At 40.9% G+C, this 12,500-nt stretch overlaps 1 protein-coding gene across 6 annotated transcripts in view; it reads right to left on the bottom strand.

The window, feature by feature from the left end:
* Positions 1–12,500, bottom strand: part of LOC123501253 (period circadian protein-like) — a 43,972-nt gene that overhangs the window by 18,977 nt on the left and 12,495 nt on the right. For all 6 annotated transcript variants that reach the window (XM_045249986.1, XM_045249988.1, XM_045249991.1 and 3 more), the window contains exons 2-7: positions 11,337–11,448; positions 6,080–6,154; positions 3,994–4,172; positions 2,151–2,294; positions 1,647–1,732; positions 816–1,017 (exon numbers count right to left, since the gene is read on the bottom strand). In XM_045249986.1, the coding sequence (XP_045105921.1) occupies positions 816–1,017; positions 1,647–1,732; positions 2,151–2,294; positions 3,994–4,172; positions 6,080–6,154; positions 11,337–11,448 (798 nt within the window). The remainder of the gene's footprint in view (positions 1–815; positions 1,018–1,646; positions 1,733–2,150; positions 2,295–3,993; positions 4,173–6,079; positions 6,155–11,336; positions 11,449–12,500) is intronic.

Genomic DNA, 12,500 nt, shown 5'->3' with positions numbered 1-12,500 from the left:
GATAATGACTACTTTGGAAGGAAGATGTAAACAAGAGAGTAGTAGAGTAGCAGTAAAGAAAGCCGTCTGTTAAGAGGTGGTTTTCCGGCTTGTTTTGGTGAAGGAAATGGGTGATGTTTGTGGTGCTGGGTGTTGAGAGGATAATGGTTACTTTGCAAGGGAAATGTAAACAAGAGAGTAGTAGAGAGTAGCAGTAGAGAGTAAGAGAAAGTTGTTTGTTTGGGTGAGAGATGAGGGTGCATGTTAACCCCTTCAATACTAGGATGCATGTTTACAATGAGTTTTGAATGCAATTAGACAATTCTATTTACACTAGCAAGGTTCTATGGAGGTTAAAAGGTTGAGTCTAGAATCTTCACTATATTAATCTGCATATGAGATTCTGAAACTATAAATCACCAAAAGGTAACCTGAATAAATATGAAGAAGTGTCATGGTACTGAAGGAGATAAGATGATATAAAGTGTCATAGTTACTGGTTAAGGTGAAAGAGAGAAAGAAAAAGACTCGGAATGCATGTAGTGTTGAGAAAATAAGACAAGAAAACAAACTAGACAAGAAAATTAATAAGGTTGTGTAGAAATACCTTTTTATAGAGTAACAGATTAGTAGTATGTAAAAAAAAGATAATGAAAAGACATGAAGATAATACACATTACAACTAGCACATACACATACACAAATACATAAAGAAAAATTGGATAAGTGTAGATACGGATACGGGGCCACACGAGCGTAAAGCCCAGCCCCTGTAAAACTACAACTAGGTAAATACAACTAGGCAAATACACACACAAACATACAGACACCCTTACCTTTAATACTCTCATTCCTGAACGGTAGATTAAGTCCATGTATGATCTTTGAGGACAGGTTGATGGAGTCCTTGGGGTACACAAAATCAATGAAGGACTGGCCAATCAGCATGTCCTTAGGGAACCCCAGCACATCGGTGATTGCTGGTGACACCTGCAGCACCAGCCCGTCCTGCACACTGATGGCCACCGTGAACCCTCTCTGTGGTGGTGATAGTGGTGGTGGTGAGTGAGTGGTGACTGTGAGTGATGCAGGTGAGTGGTGAATTGGAGTGACAGTGTAGGTGATGTTGGTGGGTGGTGATAATGGTGGTAGCAGTGGTGGTGGTGACAGAGGTGTTGGTGGTAGTGATGAGTTGGAGTAACAGTGGGTGAGTGGTGGTGAGTGGTGTTGGTGGTAGTGGTGAGCTGGAGTGACTGGGTGAGTGGTGTTGAGTGGGAATGATAATAATGGTAACAGTGGTGGTGATGGTGAGTAGTAATGACAATAGTGGGTGATGTTGTAACCTAACCTAACCTAACCATACATTACTCTACCCAAACATTACCCTGCCTAACCTAACATATATCATTAACTTAGTATGCAGATATATCAAAGCATACACACACACATACATACATGAAGAGAATAAAGATGCATAGAGAAAATGATAATGATAACAAAAATAAAAATAAAAATAGAGAAAAAAGAAAGTGAGAGCAGATTCCAATACTGTCTTTCATATATTAGGATGAAGAGATAAAAGAAACACACACACACACACACACACACATAGAGCACAGCCTAAAAACTATTACTACTACTACTACTACTCTCTCTCTCTCACTTACTGTACTCTTGAAGCTCTTAAGGAAGGCCGCAATATCATGTGTGTCCCTCGGCAGCTGGGCCAACTCAGGGCTTGCAAAGGGCACTCCTGCAGGGGAAGACAACACAGGATACCATGAACAAAGAGGACAGGAGGAGTGAAAAGAAGAGGCTGACAGGATTGTGTTAGTGTTCACATATTAGATAAATCATTTCCAAACAAAGCAATGCATCTTTAGTGAATTATACTCTCTCTCTCTCTCTTCAAGGACAGCATTTATTTCAAGAGACGGAATCAAAGCAGATATATGCGTAATTACTTAAAAACTTAGCTTAATATACCTTCAATCTCTCTCTCCCTCTAAAACACACACACACACCATTAGGAGACAAGAGAGGATACCGAACTAGAGAGAATATATCAAAATAGCACCCATCATGAAAATTCCCTAATATTTCTAAAACTAAGCAACATAACACAAATATGCCCTTTCTCTTTCTCTCTCTCTCTCTCTCTCTCTTCTTACCTTGCTCGGCAGATCGTTCCTTTATTTTTCTAATGTAGTTGAGCGCCTGGGTGTAAACAAGATTGGGCTGGTCTGTTCTCTCATCCCCATCATTGCTGTTACAATTAAACGCTAAACTGCTCTCCTCCAATCCCGTAGCTATGCCTGTGAGATGGGTGAGAGGGAGGGAGTTAGAGGGGTGGAGACCTGTGTGTATAGGAGAGGGCACCATTGGAGGGATGTATATGTATGTGTGTGGGAGGATGAGCCATTGATGGAGATGGAATACAATGGTGGGATGTGAGAGCTAAAGTGAGAAGTGCTAATGAGATGGATGGATTGAGAGAGAGAGAGAGAGAGAGAGAGAGAGAGAGAGAGAGAGAGAGAGAGAGAGAGAGAGAGAGAGAGAGAGAGAGAGAGAGAGAGAGAGAGAGAGAGAGAGAGAGAGAGAGATGTGTAGATATGAATGCAAGAGATGATAAGAGGTAGTGGTGAGACAAAGAGAGAGAGAGATGAAAGTGAAAGAGAAGGATTTAAGGAGATATAAATGAGAGAGAGAGAGAGAGAGAGAGAGAGAGAGAGAGAGAGAGAGAGAGAGAGAGAGAGAGAGAGAGAGAGAGAGAGAGAGAGAGAGAGAGAGAGAGAGAGAGAGAGAGAGAGAGAGAGAGAGAGGACCTTGTAATTAAAACCAGAATGAAAGAACTATGAAAAAAATCAGATAACAGACAAAATAAGAAATGTACAGACTGGAAGACAACACTGGGTCAACTGACAGCAAATAAACAGTACACAAGAACATTATAGACACACACACACACACACACACACACACACACACACACACAGACACACCCCTCGAGAAAGTTGCAGAGAAAAGGTGTCACACACTAGATTAGATGAGATTAGATGAAGACAGGACAATATAAGTTTCGTACAGGCATGCCAGTGAACGGACACACACACAAATACGGGCACACATACACCACTCCCTGGTTCAGTGGTAATGCCCTTGTCTGACGCTTGCCGGACTGAGGTGTACTTTTGGGGTAGTGTTAGTTAGCGTATGAGTTTATATATAGATGTAAGGGTATAGGTGTTTTAAGATATAACTGTATAGTGTATATTTCTTAACCCCTTCAGTACTAGGACATATTTTTACCTTGAGATCTGTGTGTGATTAGACCAGAAAATTAATGGCCACAGTCTTCACTATTCTAATCCCCAACATGAGTTTCTAAATCACTAAATAGTAAAAAGAATGAATATGGAAGCGTGTCATGCTACTGAACAGGTTAACACACACACACACACACACACACACACACACACACACACACACACACACACACACACACACCACATAGTGTAGTGGTTAGCATGCTCAGCTCACAACCAAGAGGGTCCAGGTTCGAGTCCCACAAGTGGGCAAGCCTCTTAATGTGTAACCCCTGTTCACCTAGCAATAAATAGGTATGCAATGTAACTCAAGGGGTTGTGGCCTCACTTTCCCAGTGTGTGGAATGTGCCGATCTAAGAGCTCTGAGGTCGATCCGTAATGGGGAAGGCTGGCTGGGTGACCAGCAGAAAACCGTGGTGAATTACACACACACACACACAGCAGAAAACTGTGGTGAATTACACACACACACACACACACACACACACACACACACACAGAATAGTAGATCCAATAAGACATAAACACACATAGAACACAAATTTATCAAAAGTTATTGATTATACTAAGACAAATACTGAAAAAAAAATTTATTATCAAGGGGAAGAACAAAAAAAAAAGAATAAATAAAAGACAATAACACACACACACAAACACACACACACCCTCAGACACACAGACACTCACTGCTGGCGGTCTCACTGGCTAGGCGGGGGTCATGGTGGTCCTGAACAGAGCGAGTCTTCTCTTTCTCCTTCTTCTCCTCCTTGGTCAGCTTCTCTGCCTTCTCCACCTTCTTCTCTGCCTTCTCTTTGGTCTTCTTTCTCTTGTGGTCCTTGTGTTTTGTGTCCTTGAGGCAGTTCTCGCTGTGGTGGTGGTGGTGGTGGAAGGGATGAGTGACAGAGGGTGAAAGTAAAGAGTGGAAGGAAGGTAGGAGGTAATGGAGGTGTGTCAGAGAGAGAGAGAGAGAGAGAGAGAGAGAGAGAGAGAGAGAGAGAGAGAGAGAGAGAGAGAGAGAGAGAGAGAGAGAGAGAGAGAAAAATTAGGCAAGCATCCTTATAACAATAAAAATAACAACAACAACAACAACAATTCTCATCTCACTATTACAGCAAAATAAACTTTCCTACCATTATTATCATTCACCATGACAACCTGACCTGGCCTGAATAATCACCACAAGTCAAGTATTTCGTCACCAGCAGAGTGCAATGGAATCCTACAAAACACAGGTGCAGTATGGGTAAACAATGAACCCTGTAGGAATATATGTATGCAGATGAAGCATTGTCATTATCTATGTTTGTATTGTACCTGTGTGTGTGTGTAATTCACTGTTTGATCTGCTGCAGTCTCTGACGAGACAGCCAGACGTTACCCTACGGAACGAGCTCAGAGCTCATTATTTCCGATCTTCGGATAAGCCTGAGACCAGGCACACAACACACACCGGGACAACAAGGTCACAACTCCTCGATTTACATCCCGTACCTACTCACTGCTAGGTGAACAGGGGCTACACGTGAAAGGAGACACACCCAAATATCTCCACCCGGCCGGGGAATCGAACCCCGGTCCTCTGGCTTGTGAAGCCAGCGCTCTAACCACTGAGCTACCGGGCATGTGTGTGTGTGTGTGTGTGTGTGTGTGTGTGTGTGTGTGTGTGTGTGTGTGTGTGTGTGTGTGTGTGTGTGTGTGACTGACTAACTGACTGAAGAAATGAATAGCTGACTGACTGGTTGTTTGTATTGTACCTGTGTGTGTGTGTGTGTATGTGTTTGTATGATGGTGTGAGTGAATGATGTCTGACTGACTGAATAAAGGGATGAATAACTGACTGACTGGTTGACTGGCTGATTGAAAGAAGAGCTGAGATTGACTGGCTAACTGACTGACTAATAAACTAATCAACATACAGACTGGTTAACTAAATGACTAAAAATACACCCAAACAAACACTGAAATACAACAAACACTTAGGTCACATTCTGAAACACTTCTCTCCCTCACCACGACTATTTTCAAAGGCCACGAAGATAATCAGCCTGGTTCTCAAGACTGCTTCTCCCATTAACTCCTTCAATACTGGAGCACATTTTTACCTTGAGATTTATGTACGATTAGACCATTTTATTGACATTAGGAAGAGTCTATGGAGGTCAGAAGATTAATACCCACAGTCTTCACTATTTTAACCTATTCAGTACTAGGACACATTTTTACCTTGAGATTTATGTACGATTAGACCATTTTATTGACATTAGGAAGGGTCTATGAAGGTCAGAAGATTAATAGCCAGTCTTCACTATCTTAATCACCCACATAAGTTTTTGAATCTGTATAAAATCACCAAATATTAAGCAGAATCAATATGGAAATACATCATGGTACTTAAGGGACTAAATATGCAGAAACCTTGCTTTTCTGCCACTGGAGCCATAAAGAACATCCTTATTCATAAGAAAAAGACTGTCTATTCAACTACAGCCTTTTAAAAGTAGTAGAAGTGCATAATAGAAGCATTTCAGAATATTCTTTAACACGCACACATAAAATAGATAGAGATAGAGACTTTATTGACCCCAAAACAATAGGTTAGGTTAGGTTAGATTGCCACCAACTGTATTAGGTCACAACATATTGGAAACTGTATGATATTAATGCATATATGACCCCAACAGATACATAAGGAAAAAAATAAAGCAAGATATAAGGTAAAATAACTACATGAACAGATAATACATAAGGAAAACACACACACACACACACATACCTAAAGTCAGCATTATCCCCAAAACCACTGCTGTGACTGGACCCGCTGTTGAGACTCTTGCTTCCACTGTAACTGCTGTGAGGGAGAAACAAAATTAACAGCATTAGTATGGGCTGAAACCGCACCTAAATGAAAAAGGAAAAAAAAGAAGTTATGAGGACAGAGAAGATAAATTTACTGCTATTACTTTGCTAAGAGAGAGTGAAAGTGACTGTAATTCTCTCTGCTGTGAAATTTTAGTGTACGAAGGGAAGAAAGAGACCTGTGAAGTGTGAGGACATAATGGTTTGCTGTTGGAGTCCCTTCAGTACTGGGAGACATTTTTACCTTGAGTTTTGTGTACAATTAGACCATTTTATTGACATTAAGAAGGGTCTATGGAGGTCAGAAGATTAATGGCCACAGTCTTCACTCTTTTAATCCCTCACATGACTTTCTAAAGCTGTATAAAATCACCAAGTAGTAATGGAGGTTTAACCCCTTCGATACTGGGATACATTTTCACCTTGAGATTTGTGTACGATTAGATCATTTTACTAACATTAGGAAGGGTCTATGGAGGTCAGAAGATTAATGGCCACAATTTTCACTCTTTTAATCCCTCACATGACTTTCTGAAGCTGTATAAAATCACCAAATACTAAGCAAAATGGATATAGAAATGCATGGTACTGAAGGGGTTAAGATGACAGACGTGGATGTAATGTTATGGAATGCTGTTGAAATGGTGTGAAGCGCTGTTAAATTTTTACAATTAGAAGGGATGGAAAGGAGGTGAAAAGAGAAGTTACTGTAATCCTTTGCTGTGTGTGAAAGAATGAATTAAAGGAGAGGTACAATATGGTGTGAAATGCTGTTGAATTTACTATAGAGGGAGAAGGAAGTGGTATGCGACATGAGGTAATAATTAACAACAAAATTCATACTGAGATCTTTGAATATATTATGGAATGTTGGGAAAATACAGCGGTGTGAAACATTAATATTCTCTCTCTCTCTCTCTCTCTCTCACACACACACACACACACACACACACACACACACACACACACACACACACCCACCTGTTACTCTATATATAAGGACAACCTGTTGACTCTCTCTATCTCTCTTTCTCTCTCTCTCTCTCTCTCTCTCTAATGTAAATGCCAATAGACAAGGGTATAACTTCCAAGAGAGAGAGAGAGAGAGAGAGAGAGAGAGAGAGAGAGAGAGAGAGAGAGAGAGAGAGAGAGAGAGAGAGAGAGAGAGAGAGAGAGAGAGAGAGAGAGAGAGACTTGAAATAGGTGACAGCAAGACCATTCCTGCCATTCTACGCAGATCGATGTGTGTGTGTGTGTGTGTGTTTGGTTAGATAAGAAGTGGGGCAACTTGGAGGAGGAGGAGGAGGAGGAGGAGGAGGAGGAGGAGGAGGAGGAGGAGGAGGAGGAGGAGGAGGAGGAGGAGGAGGAGGAGGAGGAGGAGGAGGAGGAGGAGGAGGAGGAGGAGGAGGAGGAGGAGGAGGAGGAGGAGGAGGAGGAGGAGAAGAAGAAGAAGAAGAAGAAGAAGAAGAAGAAGAAGAAGAAGAAGAAGAAGAAGAAGAAGAAGAAGAAGAAGAAGAAGAAGAAGAAGAAGGAGGAGGAGGAGGAGGAGGAGGAGGAGGAGGAGGAGGAGGAGGAGGAGGAGGAGGAGGAGGAGGATTGGATTTATATTCAATGAAGATTTATGAATTTACAGAGAGAGAGAGAGAGACTGCTTACCTAACTCAAACCTCTCTCTCTCTCTCTCTCTCTCTGTAATGGAGGTGGTGATATGGTGTCGGCGTGTTATCCTTATCTACACACACACACACACACACACACACACAAGGTTCAACACGTGAGCAAAATGATATAAATGAGTTGACAAATTTTCACTCCTTCTCTTCCTCTTCTCTCTCTTTCCTTCCCTTCCTTATTTCTTGTCTCTTTTTCATTGATTCTTCCATCTCTTCTTCTCCTTTTTCTTCTTTTTTTTCTTTTCTTCTGCTTTATATCCAGTTTATTTACATCTTTTCTTCATTCTTTCTGATCTCTTTATTTCCTTTTCTTCTTCCTCTTCCTCTTCCTCTTACAACAAAACAACGAAGACAACAGCAACGGTTACTACTACTACTACTACTACTACTACTACTACTACCACCACCACCACCACAAGAAAAACAACAACTACTACTACTACTGCAGCAACAATAACAACAACTTCTACTACAACTACTACTATTACTACTATCTCTACTACTACTACTGCTACTACTACTTCTACTACTTCTACTACTGCTACTATTACTTCTACTACTACTACTACTACTACTACTACTACTACTACTACTACTACTACTGCTGCTGCTGCTGCTAGTACTACTTCTACTACGACTACTACTACTGCTATTACTACTACTACTACTACTACTACTTTAATTTTCAATGTCACTACCTTATCAAATTGTCCCCTTCCTCCTCTCTCCCTCCTCCTCTTCCTCCTCCTCCTCCTCCTTCTCTTCCGCATCCTTCACCTACTTTCCAGCGATATAGGGTTATTGAGCTAACTCCGCCCATAGGCCTAATCACTTTTGTTTATTTCTTCCTCCTCTTTCTCTTCCTCCTATTCTTCTTCTTCTTCTTCCTATTTCGTTATCATTCTTCTCTTATTTTCTACATGGTTCTCTTTTATTTACTTGATTCTTGCTTATTATTCTGCTTCTTCTTCTTCTTCTTCTTCATTCCTCTATTCCTCCTTCCTTCGCTTCCTTATCTCTTCCTTTCTTTAATCTATTTTTCATTGCCAGCTTCTTCCTTTTCCTCCTCCATCTCCTCCTCTTCCGTTTTATTTTTTTTATTTTTCTCCTCTTCCTCCTCCTTATTCTTCTCTTCTTCCTCCATCCACGTTCAATATTTCCTACACGAGAGAGAGAGAGAGAGAGAGAGAGAGAGAGAGAGAGAGAGAGATCCGACAATAGGTTGGTCACTGCTGATGGAAGGATAGCTCTCTCTCTCTCTCTCTCTCTCTCTCTCTCTCTGATAATACTGAACTAGGCCACAAATCTATCTCTCTCTCTCTCTCTCTCTTCGTTAATTTTTTTCTCTCCTTTCGGAATATAATCATATAATCTTATTTCCTCCTCCTCCTCCTCTTCTTCTTCTTCTTCCTCTTTCTCTTCCTGTTTCACTTTTTCCTCTTCGTTTTATTTACAATGTGGGTAAATTCTTTCACTTCCTCTCTTCTTCCGTTTTTGCTATCTCTTCCTCCTCCTCTTCCTTCATTACCACCACCACCACCACCTCCCCCTCCTCCAATTCCTCGTCTTCCTTTTCAATGTCATACCTTCCTCCTCCTCTTCCGCTTCCTTCTCTTCCTCCTCCTGTTTTTTTTTTTCCCACCTTAATATTTGAAAATTTGACATTCCTGAACTCTCTCTCTCTCTCTCTCTCTCTCTCTCTCTCTCTCTCTCTCTCTCTCTCTCAGCTGTCAGTAAGTACCTGCACCACCTATTGTTTTATGGTGCAGGTGTGTGTGTGTGTGTGTGTGTGTGTGTGTGTGTGTGTGTGTGTGTGTGTGTGTGTGTGTGTGTGTGTGTGTGTGTGTGTGTGTGTGTGTGTGTGTGTGTGTGTGTGTGTGTGTGTGTGTGTGTGTGTGTGTGAAAGGGTTTCAAAACAGTGCTAATGATACCATCTCCTCCTCCTCCTCCTTCTTCTGTTCTTCCTCCTCCTGAACTGAGAGAGAGAGAGAGAGAGAGAGAGAGAGAGAGAGAGAGAGAGAGAGAGAGAGAGAGAGAGAGAGAGAGAGAGAGAGAGAGAGAGAGAGAGAGAGAGAGAGAGAGAGAGAGATTTTGCTAAGGTAACGTTAGATAAAGTAAGGTTAAATGGACTTAAATCAGGTGAGGTAAGAACAAGACAGGATAGGTGAGGTTCAGGAAGGGAAGTAGATGCGATAAGGCAAAGTAGGGCAAAGTAAGTTTAAAGGCAAGATTGATGACATTACTTTAGGTTATGTAAGGCAAAGTAGAGCACGGTAAGGTAACTCAAACTCAGTAGGAGGCAAGGCAAAGTAAGGCAAGGCAAGGCAGAGTGAGGTCAAGTAAAGGTAAGTTAAGTTAAGCCCTTCAGTACTGGGACACATTTTTACCTTTGAGATTTGTGTACGATTAGACCATTTTATTGACATTAAGAAGAGTCTATGGAGGTCAGAAGATTAATGGCCACAGTCGTCACTATTTTAATCTCCGACTTAAGTTTCTACAGCTGTAAAAGTTTCTACAGCTTTATAAAATCATCAAAGAGTAAACAGAATGAATATGGAAACGCGTCATGGTACACAAGGGATTAAGGTAAGGTGAGGAAGAATAACTCACGCTTAGGTTAGGTAAGGTAAGGTAAGGCAAAGACAGAGTAAGGCAAGGCAAGACGAAATAAGATAGAGTAGGTTAAAGTAGAGCAAAAAACAAGACAAAGGAAGATACAGCAAAAGAAGACAAGAGAAGATAGAGTAAGAGTAAAGCAAGACAAAGCAAGAAAAGCAAGGAAAAAAAAAAAAACGAGATACAGTAAAGAAAGGCAAGACAAAGTAAGGTAGAGCAGGTTAAAGTAGAATAAAGCAAGGCATAGTTAATGAAGACAAGACAAGACAAGACAAGACAAGTTAAGAGTAGCGCAAGACAAGAGTGCGGGAAGCCTAGACAAGGAAAATGAAGTTGAGCAAAACGGCAAGGGAAGGCAAAGTAAACAGAAGCAAGACGAGATACAACCAGACACTAAGGTTAACACATATCAGATTAGGTTTGGGTAAGACAGCAGCAGGAGGAGGAGGAGGAGGAGTCAGGAACAGCAGGAAGAGAGCAGGAAGAGCAAGAACAGTAGTGTGTATGTGAAAAAAAAGTATAGAAGACGTGATAACAAGCAATATAAAGCGAAGCAAGTTAAAAGAAGAAGAAGAAGAAGAAGAAGAAGAAGAAGAAGAAGAAGAAGAAGAAGATGATGAAGAAAAATAAGACGACGAAGAAAAAGAAGGAGAAGAAGAAGGAAAAAAAGAAGGAACAAAAAGAAGGAAAAAAAGGAGAAGGAAGAAGAAGAAGAAGAAGAAGAAGAAGAAGAAGAAGAAGAAGAAGAAGAAATAAGATGAAGAAAAATAAGACGACGACGAAGAAGAAAAAAAAAGAAGAGTAGCAGTAAGCAGGATCGAAGGGGCGGGGGAGGGTGGGGGAGGAAAAGTAGGCCAAGAAAGGATATAAAATAGGACTCACCTTTTCTGCGAGGGACCCTGCGATGAGGACTCCAGGGAGCCATAAGCGGAGTCCTGCTGACACGGGTTCTTGGCGTCATCTATCCCCTGCTCCTGCTCCTCCATGGTCACCGCTGGCAGGGGGGAGAGAGAGAGAGAGGTTAGTTACAATAAGTTAGGTTAGGTAAGGTAAGGTAAGGTTAGACTTAATGTGTAAATATGTTGGTAATGGAATAAAAGGTAGTAGTAGTAGTAGTAGTAGTAGTAGTAGTAGTAGTAGTAGTAGTAGTAGTAGTAGTAGTAGTAACAACAACAATAATAATAACAATAATAATAATAATAATAATGGCAAGAACAATGGAGAGAGAGAGAGAGAGAGAGAGAGAGAGAGAGAGAGAGAGAGAGAGAGAGAGAGAGAGAGATATCAGAAGCGTGACAGATCAATACTGCTATGGAAGAGAGAGAGAGAGAGAGAGAGAGAGAGAGAGAGAGAGAGAGAGAGAGAGAGAGAGAGAGAGAGAGAGAGAGAGAGAGAGAGAATATCAAAACATGAAAAACCATCGTTTATATATATATATATATATATATATATATATATATATATATATATATATATATATATATATATATATATATATATAAAAAAAAAAACACACACAGTAAAAATAACTCTTTTCCCTCCTCTTTCTCGCCTCCTCTTCATTACCATAGAAAAACATAAAAAAAAATCTTGTCTTTGAACTAACCTTTAGCACACACATAAGCCAACACGCACTTAAACAGATACATACACACATACATACATAGAAAGACAGACTACTAAACACAAACAGACGGACAGACAGAGACAGGCAAATAGACAGGTAACGAGAACGCACATGCCTATCAGGAAAAATAGGAGGGAGGGCAAGAGGAAGACCACGAAGGAGGTATACTGATGGGCTAAGGACATCTGTAAGAGAAATAACAACTGCTGACATGTTAGTGCAAGAATGAAGCTCCAAGTTTACTCGCCACTAGATAGATAATTAAACACACGGAGATAGATAAAGAGATAGATAGACAGATAGATAGGTAGGTAGGTATAGATGGGCATTAAGGATATAGTACAAATGGCAAGGATAACAAGAGATGCAGGACGTGTAGTAGTAGTAGTAGTAGTAGTAGTAGTAGTAGTAGTAGTAGT

The sequence above is a fragment of the Portunus trituberculatus genome, chromosome 9 (assembly GCF_017591435.1).
Source record: "Portunus trituberculatus isolate SZX2019 chromosome 9, ASM1759143v1, whole genome shotgun sequence".
NCBI classification, from domain to species: domain Eukaryota; kingdom Metazoa; phylum Arthropoda; class Malacostraca; order Decapoda; family Portunidae; genus Portunus; species Portunus trituberculatus.
The sequence above is the reverse complement of the archived record's forward strand: the minus strand, read 5'-3'. Positions and strand labels throughout refer to the sequence as shown.